General features: G+C 38.8%; 1 protein-coding gene across 1 annotated transcript in view; it reads left to right on the top strand.

Moving 5' to 3' along the window:
* LOC122562641 (SEC14-like protein 2) overlaps positions 1-18408 on the top strand; it is a 62180-nt gene extending 43772 nt beyond the window's left edge. The window contains exons 9-12 of the mRNA XM_043715662.1: positions 615-721; positions 3583-3722; positions 6198-6367; positions 15267-18408. Of these exons, the coding sequence (XP_043571597.1) occupies positions 615-721; positions 3583-3722; positions 6198-6367; positions 15267-15415 (566 nt within the window). The 3' untranslated portion in view covers positions 15416-18408. The remainder of the gene's footprint in view (positions 1-614; positions 722-3582; positions 3723-6197; positions 6368-15266) is intronic.
* Positions 18409-21494: the final 3086 nt, after the last annotated feature.

Raw genomic sequence — 21494 nt, 5'->3', positions numbered from 1 at the left:
AAACGTTCCGCAAGTAGGCGGCCTGTCTCCCCAATATAGAGGAGTCCCAGAGGTGTTCTCTGAAATGTTCCGCAAGTAGGCGGCCTGTCTCCCCAATATAGAGGAGATTTTTCTACACAACTTGCATTCTATAATTCTATACAATTCTACACAACTTGCATTTATTTATTTATAATAACCTGTTCACACAAGTTACGACATACCCCTGGGACAGGTGGAACTTAAAGCCACAATGTTGGGTTCAGAGGTAGGAACACTATCACTGCACCAATAAGGCCCTCATAATCTAATTTGATACTTAGAAAATAGGAGCCTTCATCTTCCTGCTTTTGGAATGTGTCAATAGTTAATTATGGGAAATGAACTCTTCCCACAATAGTACGTACACATGTGCACTACTGTCTCCTAGACAAATTGGTAGCAGATAAAATAAAGTGAATCAACAGCAGTGGCCAAAACCTGAAGTTCAGCTCTGGGTTCTGATCACATATAGCTATGTGAATGTACTGTTAGGCTCTTATTATTTTAATAATAAGAAAAATCTAATTCTCTCTGTGCAGATCTGTTACAAGTACTTGTGTTTGGCTTTAGCTTATTATCTTGTTGATTTGCAGGTAATTGGAAGGAGGTGCTATTGCAATATATTGATGCAGAACAACTCCCTGTTTATTATGGTGGAACTCTCACGGATCCAGACGGGAACCCAAAGTGCCTGAGCAAGGTAAATATCACTATTTATGTTGCAGTTATTGTAGACTCTATAAAAATGAAAAGATTGTGAGAGGTGTTACCATCACTATATCCTTCTAGAACCTAACATAATAATAAATTTGCCTTCAATAAAATACATGGCCCATTAGCATTAAGGACACATGTGAATAATTTGCATTTTAATTTCAGACTGTATCTAGCATTTCCAAAGAAATTGTCAGATCTGGGTATCACCTACCATGTTCAAAAAATTGTTTTTCCTTATCCTATTCCTATTGTTGGAGTACATATTATTTCAGTCCCAAAACAAACTCTGGTGAAGATATTCAACTTTCTAGTATAGGTTTTCAGTGTGCTTCCCCATGTTTTTCACTAAGTAGTGACCAATATTGTAGTGAATGTAGATGCTGCCTGTGTCAGAATGGGGCAACTAGTGGTATGAGGCTGCCACAGGAATTGTGAATGTTATGGGAGGTCCAAACACACTGATCTATGGAATAGATTCCCACCAATGAGCCAAATTTCCTTTGAGTGCAATATTTATAAAGACTTTAGTATGAGAAAAATGATCAGAAAACTGCAGCCAGATCTCTTAACCAGGTAAGTACAAAGTGGGAAGAGTCTAAAAACAGAAAACAGGAAATTAAATTTTTAAAAAACAAAGAAATAAAAGCCTTTTATAACTGTCTCTCACTTTCCTGCCAGTGCTATTCTTGAAAGTTGTGACTCCAGATCAAATTAAAATTGAATCCAGCCTTCAGTGTTTGAACAGAGTGATTACATTTTAGAGCCAACTGATTCTCTCTAATATCAGTAAATAATGTTGACAACAGGTATCCGGATTCACTGAACATACGGCATGAAATGGCCATTTGGCCCATCAGGCCTGTGCAGCTTTTTGTGTCTTTCCCCCATACCTTTAAAAAAAAATGACAAATATGAGTGCCTACTGACAGATGTGCAATGTAAACCTCTTGGGGTGTCAGCAAACACTGTCTTAAAAATAATTACTTTTAATTGCTGCTTGGTATTTTTTGGCAAGTAATTCTGATCATAATGTTTTGCTAAAATTAGCAAATACAACAATTTTAGTCTACATGACGCAAAGTTCACTTGTGCAGTCAAATGTTTTTTGTTACTTCTAGACTTGACTATTTTGTATTTGTTCATGGGATGTAGATGTCAGTGGTTAGGCCACCATTTATTGCCCATCCCTAGTTGCCCATAGATAAAGCTGAATGGTTTGCTAAGCCATTTCAGAGGGCAGTTAAGAGTCAACTACATTGCTGTGGGTCTGGAGTCACTTGTAGGCCAGACCAAGTTAAGATGTCCTTCCCTAAAAGGCATTAGTGAACTAGGTGAGTTTTCACAATAGTCGATAATGGTTTAATTGTCATAAATAGAATTGTAAATTCAAATTTTTTAAGAATGTATTTCAGATTTCACCTTTTGCCACGAGGAGATTCAGACTAGAATTTCGAACATATTATTTGGGTCACTAGTCCATTAACAATGCCTCCAGGCCATCATCTCCTCATAAACCTTTTTCCTCCCACATTCTACCTTCTGTAAACTTCAGATCACCCCCAAAACCTTCTGCCAATGACTTAACTCATAGTAAATCCAATCTCCTCTCATGCCTGTGTTCACTAATCTACATTGATATCCAGTCAAGGAAGACCTTGACTTTTAAATTCTCATCTATACTTTTCTAATCCCTCCAGGATTTTGCTCTCCCTATAATTTTCTCTAACCCCATGACCTCCAAGATGCCCACACTCCCATTTTCTGGCCTCATGCCATCCATTGTCTTATAATGCTCCTGTGACATGCCTGGGACATTTTGCTCCATTAAGAACACTATTTAAATATAAATTTCTTTTGTTTGATTTGTTAGTGGTTTTGATCAACTTAATGAGGAACTGTTCCTACTTGGCATATTAAAAAGAATATTCATCTTGTCCCCTAAATTGAGCTGAGTAGAAGTGCCAGAAATATGGAGGCTGCAATTGATGGTGAGGCTATTGGCATTTTTCAACTCTGCAACTCTTAAACTGACAGCACAATATGTTATCAGCACAAATGCCATTAAATGTCAACATGTGATGACTGTTGTCAGTGACTTCCTACCACACTGAAGTCACCGCAAATGCCAATCTTCTGGAAATCACTGAAATGATGAGAACATCCCTTTTACATTGTCATATCACTACTAAGAACCTGTAATAAAGTTCTGTGTTCTAAGTTACATCTTGTTTATTAAAATATTTTAATGTAGTGCTAAAATATAAGTGCTACTGGCCCTTGAAAATTAATTTTATATCTGAGTGTCAACCTTTTCCATTATAAGAATTTCCATATTTTTAATAAAAGTTATACTTTTCAAAGTTTATTCATGACATTCTGATTATGATACATATGTGCAATCCTTATTTTGCTCTCTGTAAATGGAAGGGTAATTGGGATATTTTATCTCTGGCTTGCTGCCTGTGAGAATTCTTCAGTGTGATTTGCTGTATACTCTGCTTGATGACATCTCTGTTGCCAGACACAAAGAGAGTCACTTGACATGTTGCCAGATTCTAACTAACATTGAATGCAGGGAAATCCATACTGCAGAGATTGTTAGATTTTTGTGGACAGATTTCATTCCCATCACTGTTGACTGCAAAATCTAGACCATTGCCTCAGTAAAGTACTTAACTATGTTTGCCACTAGATGTGGATAGCTACTGAATAATACAATGACGACTGGACAGAACTCAACTTAGCAACAATACCTGTTCACTTGTAAGCATGTTATGAAATAGCAAAATGTATTCTGAATCTTAGGGATGCCTTCCTATTAAAAACTCTTGTTCCTCTTTTTAGATAAACTTTGGTGGTGATGTACCAAAGTCATATTACATCCTTGAGTCCATTAAGCAACAATATGAAAACATGGTCACTGTCAACAGGGGCTCATCTTTTCAGTCTGAATATGAGATGCTATTCCCCGGCTGTGTTTTAAGGTGAGGCCAAATTTAATACGGTACCTCTGCTAGAATCTTGGGGTAAGAAACATTTACCATTTTCAAAATATATGCATTTTGCATCCTGTTATGAAATCATAAAACCATAAGATAGAGGAGCAGATTTAGGCCATTTGGTCCGTTGAGTCTGCTCCACGTTTGATCATGGCTAATATGTTTCTCAACATCATTCTCCTGCCTTCTCCCCATAATGCTTGACCCCCTAACTAATCAAGGACTTATCTGTCTTAAATGCACTCAGTGACTTGGCCTCCAGGGTCTTCTGTGGTCAATGAGTTCACAGATTCATCACCTTCTATACCACCCTGTCCACTGTTAAGACCGTCCTGACCCTCCCCATTATCTCCTTTTTTTGACTGAGTGTCCAATTCTGAATGATTGAAATTCTGGGAAATGTTTATACAGTCACTTCTCAGCCTATTATTGGCAAAATGCCTGGTGAATATCTTAAAATCAGTCCGACAAAGAAAATCGCTTGGAATTGTTATTTAATTTTTCTTAATAAATGTCTTGGCAACTCTGCTCAAAGAGTATTGAGCTTTCAGTCACAAGGGTTGAGTCACCGTGTGGTTGCCACCCGATGCCTGGAGGAGGAACGCCTCATATTCTGCTTTGGGACCCTGCAACCACACGGGATCAATGTGGATTTCAACAGCTTCCTCAGTTCCCCTCCCCCCACATTATCGCAGTCCCAAGCCTCCAAATCGGCACTGCCTCCGGACCCGTCCATCACAGCCCCCTCTGACCTATCACCTTCTCCCTCACCTTCATCCACCTATTGCTTTCCCAGCTACCTCCCCCCAAACCACCCCCTCCCATTTATCTCTCAGCCCCGACCTACAAGCCACATTCCTGATGAAGGGCTTATGCCCAAAACGTTGATTCTTCTGCTCCTCGGATGCTGGCTGACCAGCTGTACTTTTCCAGCACCACACTCTCGACTCAGTCCTCAAATCCTGGCCGCTTGTGCATTTCCAAATACAATTGCTGAATTATTTGTGGGCATACTTTCAGTTGCCTAAGTGCCAAGCTCCAAGATACGCTCTGCATTTCCAGCTCACTTTCCTCCTGTTTGAGTTTCCTTAAAGTCTACCTATTAACAGAACCTTTTGGTCACAACCTATTATTTCCTCACATGACTCAGGGTCATGCCGTATAAAGCTTCTGCAAAGCACAATGGGACATTTCATTATGTCAAGTTCACCAAATAGATACAAGTTGTTGATGTATTTATCAGCAGCTTTAGTGTAGAAGTGACTGTATAAACATTTAAGACCATAAGAAATAGGACTCAATGTAAGGCCATTCAGCCAATCGTGTCCACTCCGCCATTCAAACATGGCTGATGGGCATTTCAAAGCCACTTTTACCCGTACTCTCCCCCTTTCCATTAATTCCTTGCGAGATTAAGAATTTATCAGTCTCTGCCTTGAAGACATATAATGTCCTGGCCTCCACTGCACTCCATGGCAATGAATTCCACAGAGCCACCACTCTCTGGCTGAAGAAATGTCTCCTCATTTCCGTTCTAAATTGACCCTCTCTAAATTTCCTAGAATTGCAATCATACAAAGATGGATACTTAGCCAAAGAAGGACTAATAAGCTGGCCGATCAAAGCGTAATAGATCAAGAGGGTCTGTGTAGTGGACAGCATGGTACAGAAGTGGAGAGGTTTAGAAAATGAATCCTCAAGCTTTGGGAGTGAATGGTACAGCTGCCGTTGCTAGAGCAAAATGAGTTGGGAGGCTAATTGGTAATATATCACTTTTCACTCTTTTCCTGTAGTGTCATTAGCTCAAGATCCTGGAATTCCATCCCCAACAGCACCGTGAGTCTACCTACAGCACATGGACTGCAACGGTTCAACTAGGCAGCTCACCACCAGCTTCTCAAGGGCAACTAAGGATCAGCTACACAGGCTGACCCATCACAGTGATGCCCACATCCAAGAAATAAATAAAATAAATATTAGAGAAGAGCAGTATTTGAAGGATTATAGGGTTGATGAAGATACAGAGATATGGACGTTTGAAACCACAAAGGGATTTATGCTTGGTGATGACAATTTTAAGTGTAAGATAATTACGGGCGGCACGGTGGCACAGTGGTTAGCACTGCTGCCTCACAGCGCCAGAGACCCAGGTTCAATTCCCGACTCAGGCGACTGACTGTGTGGAGTTTGCACATTCTCCCCGTGTCTGCGTGGGTTTCCTCTGGGTGCTCCGGTTTCCTCCCACAGTCCAAAGATGTGCAGGTCAGGTGAATTGGCCATGCTAAATTGCCCGTAGTGTTAGGTTAAAGGGGTAAATGTAGGGGTATGGGTGGGTTGCGCTTCGGCGGGTCGGTGTGGACTTGTTGGGCCGAAGGGCCTGTTTCCACACTGTAAGTAATCTAATCTAATCTAAAAAAATTCTGAGTTTCTACATTTCTGAATTTGGATCTTTACTCCCAGGTGGCAGTTTATGACTGAGAGTGCAGACATTGGGTTTGGTGTGTATCTGAAGACAAAAACTGGAGAAAGACAAAAGGCAGGCGAAATGGTCGAAGTGGTTCCTACCCAAAGATACAATAGTCACCTGGTACCTGAGGATGGAACACTTACCTGCCAGGAACCTGGAGTCTGTATGTCAATTAGCTACTTTTGTTAAACTTATAATTTCAGTATTGTCAGGTAATATTTCTGGTGCTATTAAATTAACCAATGTGGTCATTAGGGTTAAGATGTATGAATCTGTAATATCCAGGTATATTTGCTGGCTTGTGATTATGTACAGTCATCTATCATTTATGTCTCTATACCTACTTAGTTTCTCCTAATGATCCCTAACTCTTCTTAACTGTCGTAGATCATCTGTGGATTTAATCATGGTTTTCTGGTCCTGTAATGACTTCTTTATTTATACTTGCATTCCGCTGTAGACGGACAGTATCAATTACTGTAATGTAGAAAATTTAGTAGCACAGTGTACTGTCACTAAACTGAGGTAAAGTATTTCATCCCTTTCTGTCACTGATGAGCTGGGCTCTGCCTGAGTCATGCTGAGACCAGAGTCCTTGCAAATCACATAACTAAGGATGTCAATAGGGTTTTAAACTAGGTAGTCACAGGGGTGTGGGTGGGGGTGTTTGGATCCAGTTGCATGGAAAATTATGGGAAGAGTTAAAGCAAGGAGAAGGCTCAGACAGGTTAAAGTTTCTGTCAGGCTCTTCACCTCAGAGATATTGGATGAAAGTACGGAACCCAGGGGGAGCGATTGCTTGAGCAAATTGTCACAGGGAAGGATAAGATATTAGAGGAGTTGGCAGGCTTAAAAGTGAACAAATCTCCAGGTCTGGACAAATTGTGTCCCAGACTGCTGTGGCAAGCAAGTGAGGAGATTATGCAGGTACTAGTTCAAATTTTTAATTCTTCTTTGGCCACAGAGGAGGTGCCAGAGAACCGGAAAACAGCCAGTGTGGTTCAATAGTTAAGAAGGGTTGTAGAAATAAGCCAGACAACTACAGACCAATGAGTCTCACGTCAGTGGTAGGGAAACTATTGGAGAAAATTCTGAAGGAGAGTATCTACCTCCACTTGGAAAGGCAAGGCTTGATCAGAGATAGTCAGCATCGCTTCATCAGAGGGACGTCGTGCTGAACAAATTTGATTGAATTTTTTTGAGGAGGTAACCAGGTGTGTAGATGAGGGAAGTGCAGTTGATGTAGTTTCTGTGGATTTCAGCAAAGCTTTTGACAAGGTCCCACATACGAGACTTATCAAGAAGGCAAATGCACATGGGATACAGGGTAATTTGATAAAGTGGATTCAAAATTGGCTCAGTTGTAGGAGACAGAGGGTGATGTCAAAAGGCTGCTATAATGTCTGGAAGCCAGTGACCAGTGATATACCAGGAACTTGTGCTGAGTCCCATATTATTAATTATTTATAAAAATAACATAGTTGGCTGTATGGAAGGTTGAATTAATAAGTTTGTGGATGTCACAAAAGATGGTCAGGTGGTTAACTGTGAGGTTGAGTGTCTTGAGCTACAAGAAAATATAAAAGGGATGGGCAGATAAGTGGCAGATGGAATTTAACCCTGAAAAGTGTGAGGTGATACATTTTAGAAGGTGTAATTTGACAAGGAAGTATTCAATGAATGAGATAACACTAGGATGTTCTGTGGATCAAAGGGACCTTGGAGTGTTTGTCTAGGTCTCTGAAGGTGGAAGGGCATATTAGTAGGGTGGTGAAAAAGGAACACTTGCCTTTATCAATCGAGGTACAGATTACAAAAACAGTGAATTCATGTTGGAGTTGTATAGAACTTTGGTGAGACCACAGCCGAGTAGTGTGTACAGCTCTAGTCGCCACATTACGTGAAGGATGTCCTTGAACTGGTGGGGGTAAAGAAGAGATTCAGCACGATGCTGCCTGGGATAGAAAATTTAAGTTATGAGGAAAGGTTGGTTAGGTTTGGGTTGTTTTCGTTGGAGCAGAGAAGACTGAGGGACGATCTGATTGAGGTGTACAAGATTATGAGGGGCATGGACAGAGTGGGTAAGGACCAGTTCCCCTTATTTGAAGGATCAGTCATGAGGGGGCACAGATTCAAGGTTAGGGGCTGGAGGTTTGGTGAAAAGTGAGGAAAAACCTTTTACCCAGAGGTTGGTGACTGTGGAATGTGTAGCTTGGGAGGGTGGTAGAGGCGAATTGCTTCACATCCTTTAAAAAACACCTAGATGAGGATTTGGCACATCGCAACATTGAAGGCGAAGAGCCAAGTGCTGTTAAATGGGATTATACTGAAGGTCAGGTGTTTCTCACATGTTGGTGCAGACTCAATAGGCCGAAGGACCTCTCTGCACTGTAAGATTCTATGAATCCAACGTGATCCAGCAGACGAAGGGTCAACTATGAGAAGGGAGGGCAATCAACACAGGACTGAGGGTTTGTACTTAAACGCACGCAGTATACAAAACAAGATAAATGCGTTTGTAGTGCTGATTGAAATTGGCAGGTATGATGTTGTGGGTATCAGAGAGACGTGGCTACAAGGGAATCAGAGCTGGAAACTAAATATCCAAGGATGCACATTGTATTGAAAGAACAGGAAGGGGTGGAGTTGCTTTGTTAGTAAGAAATGAATTTAAAACAATAGCAAGGAATGATATCGAGTCCGAAAGCATAGAATCTACGTGGGTAGAGTTGAGGAACCGCAGCGGAGAAAAGACCACGTTGTAAGTTGTGGATGGGCCTCCTAGCAGTGTCAAGAAGCAGGGAAGAAAATAAATCTGGGAATAGAAAAGGCATGTAAAAAAAACACTATTACAATAATCACGGGGGACTTCAATATGCAGATGGACTGGGAAAATCAGGTTGGGAGTTGACCTCAAGAAAAGGAATTTGTGCAACAGTCTTTGAGATGTTCAGGGACAGCATAAAAGCAGAAGAAAAAAACATACAATGAGATGAAGATTATAGGAAGAGAAGGGAGAAACTTTTAAAAAACAGCGGAGGACAACTAAAAAAGCAATAAGTGAGGAGAAGATGGAATATGAGAGTAAGCTGGCTAATAATATAAAAGGAGATTGCAACAATTTTTTTTCAGATAGCTAAAAGATAAGAAAGAGGCGGGTGGGCATATTGGAGCAACAGAAAATGAGGCTGGAGAAGTAATGATGGGGAGCAAAGAAATAGCTGAGGAACTGAATAGGTACTTTGCATCAGTTTTTACAATGGAAAACACCAGCAGCAAACCAGAACTTCAAGAAAGTTGGGGGAAGGGGTTATTGTAGGGCCATCACAGGAGAAGATGCTGGAGGAGCTTAAAGATCTGAAGATGGAAGAATCACCGAGATCAGACTACACCCCAGTGTTCTGAAGATGATAGCCAAGCATATTGTGGAGACATTGGTGGTAATTTTCCAGGAATTGCTGGAGTTAGGGAAGGTCCCAACAAACTGGAAAATGGCTAACATAACACCCCTGTTAAAGAAAGGAGAGAGGCAGAATATAGGAAACTGTAGGCTGGTTAGCCTGACCTCGGTCAATGGTAAGATTTGAGAGTCCATTATTCAGGATGAAATTGTGGACTACTTGGGAGTGCATGACAAAATAGGACAGAGTCAAAATGGCTTCGTCAAGGGGAAGTTATTCCTGACAAATCTGTTTGAATTCTTTGAGGAGGTAACAACTATTCATATTATACATTAACAATCTTGATGAAGGAACTGAGGGCATTGTTTCTAAGTTTACAGGTGACACAAAGATAGGTGGAGGGACAGGTAGTGTTGAGGAAGCAGAGAGGCTGCCAAAGGACTTGGATATTCAAGACGAGTGGACAAAGCAGTGGCAGATGGAAAACAATGTGGCAAAGTGTGAGGTTATAAATTTTGGTATGAAGAATAGAAACGTAGATATGGAGATTCGGTTGGTGGCCAGGAAGGAAAAGGCACTGTTGGCATTCATTTTAAGAGGGCTATGAAACATGAGCAGAGATATACTGCCTCAGCAGTACAAGGCTCTCATCAGACTGCATTTGGAATATTATGAGCAGTTTTGGGCCCCATATCTAGGGAAGGAAATGCTGGCATTGGAGGGGGTGCAGAGAAGATTTCCAAGAATGATCCCAGGGATGAAAGTCTTATCATACAAGGAGCAGTTGAGGACTCTGGATCTGTGCTCAATGCAGTTTAGAAGGATAAGGAGGGCTCTGATTGAAACTTACAGGATACTGCGAGGGCTGGATAGAAAGGGCATGGAGAAGATATTTCCACTAGTAGAAGAGACTACGATTTGAGAGCACAGCCTCAGAGTGAAGAGATGCCCCACTAGAACTGAGATGAGGAGGAATTTCTTCAGCCAGAGAGCGGTGACTCTGTGGAACTGATTGCTGCAGAGGTCTGTGGTAGCCAAATCCTTGAGTGTATTTAAGACAGAGACAGATATGTTCTTGATTAGTAAAGAGATCAGGGGTTTTGGGAAGAAGGCAGGAGAATGAGGTTGAGAAACATAACCGCCAAGGTCGAATAACAGAGAGACTCAATGGGCTGAATGGCCTAATTCTGCTCCTATATCTTATGGACTACTGAAAACTCTGGCCTCCAGATATTTGTGCTCCAATTCTAACTGGGAGTAGTAACAAGGACTGAAGGCAAAAACTCCTTGACATTGGTAACATTGGGTTAGACAATTTTAAATCCTGGGCTTTATCTGCATTCAGCCCACCTGAAACAGGAAGGAATGAGGTTGAGTGATAGAGGAGATTGGAATTCACTACGCTTAGGAGGTAGCTTGCTGGCACCAAAGCATCCCTACTGGCAACAAGATAGGTTTTGCCCCAAGTAAGCAGGGTTAAAATTGGTCCTGTTAAATATCTATGATACTATTTGCTGATTGCAATATAAAAATTCCTTAAAATTGAAATAAGTTTGTTCTTCCTTTCCTGAAACCTCTTCTTAACAATCACTATGAAGTTACAATTATTCTACACATTACTCTTAACTTCCAATATAGAGTCATAGAGATGTACAGCATGGAAACAGACCCTTCGGTCCAACCCGTCCGTGCCAACCAGATATCCCAACCCAATCTAATCCCACCTGCCAGCATTTGTAGTGTTTACTTAACATTCAACCATTCATTCTATTTTTTATTGTCCTTCAACTATTCCCAAAAATATAATTATCTTTTTGATATTTACATGAATTCTTTTCTCTACCGAGCTCAGGTTTTTCAAGTCCAGTCCGTATTTGTGTGTGTATGTGTGTGCCCACATATGCATGTTAGTTCAAAGAATTGTAATAATTGACTGGATTTTGATTACCGTGATTAAGGCATTTTAATAGTGTCAACCACAGAGAATAGACATGGAATTTCTTGACTGGATTAATACCAATACAAACAGTATTGAAAATAAATTACTGGATAAGTTTGTATTGAGAATTTAGATTTTAAATTGAAATTTGACTCGATAATAGCAATGGATCCAAGTGCAGTTGAAAATTTATAGGAATGCTGAGAAGTTGGGTTGTATTATAAAGGCATTTTATTTATAGAAGAATATATAACTGCAATAGGGAGGAGGATATTGTATAACAAGAGGCAATTGGTGATGTAGCTGGAGCACAGAGTTGGTTCAAGATTGACCCTTGACATTCATTATTAGCTTCTTTGAACAAAATAGAGCTGGTCAGGAAATTGCGTGATCAAACTGGAAGAATCATATCAGTGGAAAATGCTGACTGGCTACAGTAGTGACCATGCAGCATCATACACCCGGTACATGTATTAACTTTAGCTGAAACACCTTGCACAATATACCTTTCTCAACAAAAGTCTACTCCTTAGGTAACCAAAGAAATAAAGCTCTTACAATAGTCAAAAGCATGTGTACACCCTGCTTTCTTATCATCTGTCAACAAACATGCAGACAAATTCTGTGGAATAAGAGTATTCAGGTCATATGCAGAAAGATAGTATCCATTACTCATGTTTTATTCAGTAATCAGAACTGCAGTGGGGGAACATAACAAGTGTCTGTAGGGAAGTAATCTAAAATAGCAATTCAATATGCACTTCTGGTGATGGAATAGGTCTCCCTGAAATTTCTAAATTAATGAATTATTTTTCTGTTGTGGCTTTTCATCAATATGTACCAAGGTATTTTGTGAATTTTAATGATCCCTTGACACTGACTCTCCAATTGAAGGTAATCCAACCAAAACTCGAAAGAAATTGCGGGGAAATGGGACTAGGTGTGTTGCATGAATGATGCATGGGACTGAATGGGCACCTTCTGTGCTGTAATAACTCTTTAATGTTAAAAGCCACATAAAAACTCCCACTGGCTTTCTCTTCAACAATGGAAATACTCTCAGCATCTCAGGTGTCTCTGGACAGATGTAGTTTCTATTTGCTGACATCAGCCAGATGAAGCTAAGCTGTGTTGTTTTTTCCAAAACAGGCTTCCCATTGCTACATACAGTTCTCCAACTGTGTCCTGGACAATGTCTTGTGTAAATTTCTGATAACATCTTTACTTACTTAACTTTTGGGTTCTATGCCCATATTGATAAGATCCAAAATGCGGTTGGCCTTTTTTTAATCTGTTGTGTTTTTGTTGTAATCATAATTGCTCACTTGGAACTTTTAGAATCAAGAGTATTTTTCAACTAATTTCCTGAAATTTCTGTCAAAGACTCCAGGACACAAAATTTGGGTCTGCATAGTCCAATTACATTCTTATCCAAAGGGAGAAGTCCTGCTCAGTAATGTAAACTGTAATTTACCTGGATATCGTATATGTCTGGGTGAAACTCCTCAGAAAACAGTCCCCCACCAAAGGGATTAAGAGTTGAGTTTTCTGATTGTTTGATAGAATTATATGAGATCATTTAAATTATAAAAGACGACATAAATTTAATATAATAAGAAAACATGTAATTTTGCTCGAATATGAAAAATACAAATAGCAAAGCTAAATAAAATCTTGAAAAGATAGCTCATTCTAATTTTTTGAAGAGAATTCAAACTTCAACCTCGACTTAATACAAATAGAAGACTTTAAAAGAAAGCGAGTATATCTACCAAGCATCAAAGACATTGCCATGATCCCTGAGAGTGTGAGACCCATCAGGTTCCATCTGAGTCTGAAATGGAGGTGACTGATACCACTGTCTCTTCTCTAAAACAATTAATTACTTAGGTTATGTTGAGATATTTATTTTACTTTGGTGTCATATAATTAAAATATGGTGTGGAAGATGCTTAATTGATCAATTATAGAAATCCCAATTATCTTAATTATCATCCCAAATTGTGTGCGAAGGCCTTCCAGTTATATTTGAGTTGCTCATTCAATATCCAATAATTTTTTTAAAGCTGTCGTAAAAACTTAGGACTGGTTAACCGTCATTGTTTATCTGTTCAGTTCTCATATTGCACCCAGTAAAGTAATCAGATTTAGGGGTTAGTGTTCCTTTAGCAGATTATGGTTTTACTAATCTGTACTAGAGGTGTACTGCTGTGGTAGTTGTTCCTACAAAGATCCCCAGGGTAGTGGCTTTGAGTAATCTTTAGAGATTCCTCTTGCTGTGAACAGAGTTGATCATATTATGCCTGGGCATGTGAAAAATGAATTCTGATGTAAACCTGTAATCTTACCATAACAGGATGCATTGCATCTTTAGTAATCCAGCTGTGGTATCTGAGCATTCTTAGTTACAATGTTTGGGTCTCAGTGGGTTACTCTTCGGAGGGTCGGTGTGGACTGGTTGGGCCGAAGGGCCTGTTTCCACACTGTAAGGAATCTAATAAGCTTGGCATGGTGGCTCAGTGGTTAGCACTGCTACCTCACAGGACCAGGGTCCCAGGTTCAATTCCAGCCTTGGGTGACTCTCTGTGTGGAGTTTGCACATTCTCCCTGTGTCTGCGTAGGTTTCCTCCAGGTGCTCCGGTTTCCTCCCACAGTCCAAAGATGTGCAGGTTAGGTGAATTGGCCATGCTAAATTGCCCATAGTGTTAGGTGCATTAGTCAGAGGGAAATGGGTCTAGGTGGGTTACTCTTCGGAGGGTCGGTGTGGACTGGTTGCGCCGAAGGGCCTGTTTCCACACTGTAGGGAATCTAATCTAATCTGAACAAAACTAAACCATAAATTGGAATTAAGTAAATTACTTGCACTTGTTACTTCTTTTTAACATATAGTGAAGGTAAATACTGTGGAATGAGAGAGTGTTAGCATTCTGTTGGAAAGATGAATTAAGGTGGGCTGAATGGCTTTCCTCCTCTGTAGTTACCTTGGTGCATTTCTGAACTTATCATTGTGAATCACACTTTAATGTGCTGTGAGAACAAAAAAGACTTAACTATTTTGATTGGTTTTTGGAAATCAAGAACCAATCAAAAATAACTTCAAAGCTTATTTCATTGACTATGAGCTCATCCATCTTCCAATTTTTCCCAAATTCCAGCTTTGTGTTCTCACCTTTGATCTATGTTACCATATTTTACATAAGTATTGAACTTGTACTATGCCCTAGAGTTCACCATAAATAATGAGCAAAGATTTCCCTATTTTCAGAATGTGCAGTATTTCACAACTGGTCCTCATAGATCTCTAGAGATGGTACTGATGATGTGAGGTTTACTCTATTCACCTAAAACCATGGTTTTACATGGCAGCTACCCACAATGAAAGAAATCTACAGTGACTAAGCAGTGAGAATGAACTGAGCTGGATATGAATGCTCCTACAAAACCCACCCTCTCCAAACACAGCTATTGACACAACCTTCATGACTATTCATATTATGTACCAATGTATATGTACTGCTCATAATTTTGTTAAAACACAATTCATCCTTATCACCAATACTTCTTCCCATTGCTTGTTTTCTAAGCTGTGTAAGCTGTATAAGTTATATGTTGGTTGCACACTATGCAGACACATCACTAGTTTATCTTGGTCAGTTCATAAATTCGAGAGTTAGTTTTTGTATATCTGTGTGATTGCCATTTTTTTACTCTGTTTTCACCAGATGTTCTAAGATTTGACAACACGTACAGCATCATTCATTCAAAGAAGGTTAGCTACTCAGTAGAAGTGTTGCTGCCAGACAAGGGATCAGAAGCTCAGATGGATGATCTTGGAAAGAAGATAAAAGAAATGGATGTCAGTAAAATATAATAACCCTTGTGACCAGAGGGAAATCTGTAAGGCAACTTTACAATGAGGTGAATTCAAATTCTCTGCAGTGAATGCAGTAAATGCATTGGCATGTGTTAATGACTGCTGATTGTAGATTCAGCAGAGCTAGTTAATGGTGTGTGCATTTTGTGCGATATGGACCTATGTTGAGTAACCAAATGGATTAACATGTATCAGTGAAAACTGGGATAAACAGAGTGCCTATTAAGCATGCTGCTTTTTACCAGAGTGAATGACACACACACACTCCCCTTTTCTTAAAAGACTTTCCCATGTAATAGTCAGCACTGAAATTTTCATTTATACAAAACAACTACATTGATCTTATGTATGTATAGTGTATTTGGCTGCTGTATTGTTCAATGGTCTATTTGCATCGGACTAAAGGGCACATCTGTGATATAGCCCTCATCTCAGAATGATTCTAATTAAGTTATAATAAAGTGCTGAGCTTTAACTTAAGTCGAGTTAACAATTATTCAATCTTATGACATATAATTGTGATCAATGATAACATTACAGCTGATCGTTTCCAACTGATGTTTACGAATTTCTAGTTGCTATGTATAAATGTACCTTTGCTGTTCATGTCAATTCTGAATTAAGAAAATAATTCTCAACAGTTCATTTACTCTCCCATTCTCGGGCCTATTTTAATATCTTCTGTGATAGTCCCATATCACTGTCAGTATTCAGGTCAAGAAAGGCAATAGCTACCTTGCTTTAATTTATCTTCCACATTGGTAAAACTGACAACACAAAATAAACTCACTTTTTTGTTCAAGAACCAACAAATACCAAAAAGGATGATGCCAGATATCAGTCATCCCTCCTTGTTTCAGAGAGTTAAATTCTGAAAAAACTTGAATTGCAGTCTTCAAGTGTTGAACAATCAGAATGTGCAAAAACTCACTTGAATGGGAATTATCCTGGTTCCATAAAATCTTCACATTTTTATCCTCAGCCTCTATCACAACTTGCTGGGTCAGAAAATCTGAACGGTGGCAAGATTTGCACCACAGATCTCTAAAGTATTATTCTAGAATCTATCTAGTATGTATTCTTGACCTGTACAATACTGAAGGAACTCCAGAATAAAGCATAATTTGAATATATTTACATTAAATCCAGTAATTAAAAATTTGAGGCAAGAATTTCTCTCCTGTTCTCATGTAGTCATTTGCATCAATATTCTTTATTGTGATGTAATTTAGACATCAAGCAATCTTCCCTTTTTAAAAATCATGGAAGGGTGAGTTTTCCCTTTCTTCCTTGATAAGTAATAATTTCGAAGTTTTCTTTGCCTCCATCTGGTGAGTTAGGATAAATGAAGTTGTACAGTGTAGCAGAAGTGCCTTTGGTAATTTCCTGATAGTGGAGCTTGATTGGTGCTTTAAGGGATGCCACATTTTCTTTTGCACTATCAAAATATCTGCTAAATCTCTCATCCTTGAATGAGCCAGCTAAGAATTCTGAATGTTTGCTCAAGTCGAATAACTGAGTTCAAACAACCAGTAAGTAATCAGTAAGGATCAGGTGTACAATCTTTGAACCTGAAGCCCCACTGCTTCTGTTCGTCACTGTAGTGTATAACCCATCATAGCTTTGTTACTTAGCTTAATTGTATGATTTAAACAGGTTGAAAAACATACCAATGATCTGTATCTTCACCTAAGAACAGGCCAGATTAATATGTTGGTTTGCCATCTTGAATCCTAGTAAAGCTCTATATATTTTTAAAATTAGATTCACTCCCAATGGCTGATTGCACTGACTGGAAGGATTCCTAAACTTTGTTTACAGTTTTTTTTAATCTAGAGGACATAGGACTCCGGCTAGGGCTGCATCTATTGCTTATTTTCAGTTGATCTCTTGAGAAGGTTCTCATGAACCACCTTTCTTGAACTGCTATAGTCCCTGAAGGGGTACAGTTTTGTTAGGAAGATATTTGGACTCAGTGACAATGATGGAACACCAAGTTCCAAGTCAGCATTGTGGTTGGCTTGGAGGGGAAATTACAAGTTATAGTGTTCCCATGTATCACATATGCTTGTCCTTCTAAATGGTAGAGGTCACAATTCTATAAGGAACTTTGATTTGGTAAATCTGATGCTGAAAGGTGATATAATTGGTTAGGTTCAACTGCAGGTGTTTTCAATTGTTTAGCTTGATCATCCTCCTAACTATGTTCATGATTGAAGAAGAACTGTCTGAGCAAGTTGCTGGAGGATTGATTATACCCCTGGTACTGCCCCCAGCAGATGTCTACAATACTATGGGAGGTGGAGCAAAAACTGAGCAGAAGTGCTATCTGAAGTTATCAAATTCCATCCCAGTTTATGATATTTTCACCTTGACCACCTTCTTGTCAGTAGCCATGTTTTGGAAATTTGGGCAGATTTATAGTCAGCCATTTTTGCTGATCAGAAAATGATGCACATCACAAGTCCAAATTATTGCTAAGTGTTCCCTGCAAAGATTGAAAATTTGTATTGTTTTTAGCAGTATTTTATTGATAGTTATGTTTTAACTTGAAACAAAAGTTTGCTTCTGCACAATTTTCAATTTATAGAACCAAGTTTAAATTAATGAAGATACTATTGGAAAAGCAGTGCTGTAACCTTAGCATAGATTAGTTCAGTCACCACATTGATTTCCAACTGTATTCATGCATTGAACACACACCATGGCAGGGTTCCATTATTCACTTAATGTTTTAATTCCAGTACAATTGCTATTTTAGGTGCCATTAATTTTACAGTTTCTTTGCAAAACTTGCTGCAGATTATAATAAATCTCTGTGATGTTTGTATATCTCGACTTATATTATTTAATTTATAATTGAATATGTATTTATCTAGAGAAATGAGGTTTTAAATCACTTTTGGTTTAGAGATGATTTGGAAGTGCTGGTGTTGGACTGGGGTGTAAAAAGTTAAAAATCACACACACCAACAGGTTTATTTGGAAGCACTAGCTTTCGGAGCGCTGCTCCTTCTTCAGGTGGTTGTGGAGTATAAGATAGTAGGACACAGAATTTATATCAGAAGTTTACAGTGTGATGTAACTGAAATTATATATTGGAAAAGACCTGGATTGTTTTTTAAGTTTCTCATCTTTTAGATTGGGCATGTTGGTTTCAGTTCTTTCATATGTAAATTCCAGAACTTTCTTAAAGTTACATTCTCAACTTCACACTTTAACAACAGGTGCCATGCTGGCAAGGATAATACATTGAAGTTGTGAGGTGTCCTGCGTGAGGCTGTCTGTGCCCCAATGTTCAGACTGATTCTAATCCAAAAAAGGGATTTACAGAATCTTACATGGATTCATGCAGTTTTTTGAGCAAAATAAAATGTTGGTGTTGTGTGATTTTTAACTTTGGTTTAGAGAAAACATAAATCTGTTCCAGCTCTACTTTGTTGATTGATCAGTAAATGATAAACATTAGCTAATCATGAGAAGTGATGTAACATTTGTACCTGTAAAATCGCAAGAGTGGTTTATTAAAGATCCATAAATCTGAGTTTGTACTCAAGCATTGTATCCAGATCTTTACATATGTTATTTATAATATACACTGAATAATATCGGTAACTGTTAATGTTAATCATACTGTAGTCATCATGTTGCTTGAAGGAATGAAGATGTCTTCTTAAGTATTTTTGCAGGTCTCATTTTGGACAAAAGAAAACTTTCTTGTCATTTGCAAAGATAAAATTGAAGATAACAGGATATGATTTTATAATGTTTAGAATTATAGAATTTCTATAATTTATATAATTATAGAATTTCTGAGCTGCTGATTTCTGTTTGAATGTGAATTTTACAGTGTGACAGCCGCAGAAAGCTTTTACATCTGTGATGTCTGCACTGCTGTTTACAGAAAAATACTGTGCAATTGTTCAGAGTAAATCGTACATCCAGTTTATATCTGATTACCAAAATGATAATGTAGAAACAGGAAACGCTATTCAACTACTGGCTCCTGTCTCTTGAGATGAGATCTTATCCTTTCAAGATTATTTTTGTAATCTAAACCTTCCGTATTAAATAGGAAATTATTAAATGTTTTTGTAATGCTTCTAAATAGGATTTAGTCAAAATATAAATAAATTATTTCCTATGTTAGGTTTGTTTCTGGCTTTTCTCAGTTCAGCTAATCAAATCCTCTGTTTTTGTTCTGTCCTGCTTTTATTTGGTTGTATTCAACATATTTGAAACTTTTTTTCCAGAATACTTTAAACATTTTGCATTTTAGAATGATTCAGCACAGATTGAACTGGATTAGTTTCTTCTTTTTGCTCAATTACTTAAATCTGAGATCTTCTTCCACCCACAACCTCCTACAAACTTAAAGTGAATAGCCTTGATGGTCCTTCCTGCACTGTGGCTATTGGATATTTTAAATGTTTTTTGGGGGGAGATTCTGATTAGAGCTGAAAGTAATTTCGTTGATCCATTTACTCATAATGGAAGAGTTGTGATTAAAAGGCTCTGAAACTATGGAGAATCAGTACCAAATGCTTTCAACTGCATTATGTAATTCAGAAGTTGCAAACAGTTGTTGAATTGACACAGTGCTTTGCATAACTGCTAAAATTAGTGGAGGTAGTGATCACCAGACTGCTCAGAACTTTAGTTATATTTTCAGAAATCAGTTGCGTTGCTGTGTATCAGGACAGAAAGAACAAAAAAAATTTGTTTCCAGAATCGATCACGCTGCAACCTAAAACGAACCCAAAATATTATGGTCAAGTGAATAAATTATTAAAACCCTTTTGAGGCAATTTTGTTTAAGACACTGTCCAACATACTGGAAATGGGATTAACTCTCCAATTGCCACAGAAAATTATACGACAGTTTTACAGTATCCATTTTTCTGTAAGTGATTAAAAAAACATGGTAGATACTACATTTAACTTCTTAAATATACATTTAATTGGTGATTGTGATCTGCCAACCACCAGTGGGGAGCCAAACTCACAAAGAACACAGGTTAGAGAGTCATAACTAAAATATTGATCCTTCTCTGACCCCGAGCTCCTTGCGAGGGGTCATACAATCACAAAAGTCAGTACTGATCTATAAAAACTTATGTCAGTAAAAAAGCACTGAATGTTCCTTTTCTCCTCAAATAATTTTGCATTTGGATTTGTTAAAATCAATTGTGTATTTTGTGGGGAACAATAAAATGATGTGTTTCATGCTAAGCTGGTGTTCTCAGAGTGTTTGGTAATGTTTCGTTCACACGGGTTCATTATAACTGAAATCACTACCCAGATTATACTGTGTTTTGACACCCACATAATTATTTAAAATTAATGTTTATGTAAGTGTCAGCTAGACTAGCAGTGTCTAGGGATATCTTAGGGACAATTGTGGACAGGAAAAATAGGAAAATTAGGGCACATGCTTTCACATGATATATTTCCTATCCATTCAGTGTCACCACAGGAAGCCATGTGCTTCTCTCCAAAAAAAAGGGATGAAAATGCATTCTCTTCAGGACTGCTTGCTGAGATATTTGTATCATTGATGGTCACAGGTGAGGTGCCAGAAGACTGGAGGTTGGCTAATGTGGTGCCACTGTTTAAGAAAGATTGGTAAGGTCAAGCCAGGGAACTATAGACCAATCTTCTCCCAAACTTTATAGACCAGTGAGCATGATGTCGGTGGTGGGCAAGTTGTTGGAGGGAATCCTGAGGGACAGGATGTACATGTATTTGGAGAGGCAGGGACTGATTAGGGATAGTCAACATGGCTTTGTGCATGGGAAATCATGTCTCACAAACTTGATTGAGTTTTTTGGAAGAAGTAACAAAGAGGATTGATGAGGGCAGAGTGGTAGGTGTGATCTATATGGACTTCAGTAAGGCATTCGACAAGGTTCCCCAGGGGAGACTGGTTAGCAAAGTTAGATCTCACAGAATACAGGGAGAACTAGCCATTTGGATACAGAACTAGCTCTAAAGTAGAAGACAGAGGATGGTGGTGAAGGGTTGTTTTTCAGACTGGGGGCCTGTGACCAGTGAAGTGCCACAAGGATCGGTGCTG

This window comes from Chiloscyllium plagiosum, chromosome 25 (assembly GCF_004010195.1).
Source record: "Chiloscyllium plagiosum isolate BGI_BamShark_2017 chromosome 25, ASM401019v2, whole genome shotgun sequence".
Lineage (NCBI taxonomy): Eukaryota > Metazoa > Chordata > Chondrichthyes > Orectolobiformes > Hemiscylliidae > Chiloscyllium > Chiloscyllium plagiosum.
This window is presented reverse-complemented; position numbering and strand designations above follow the sequence as displayed.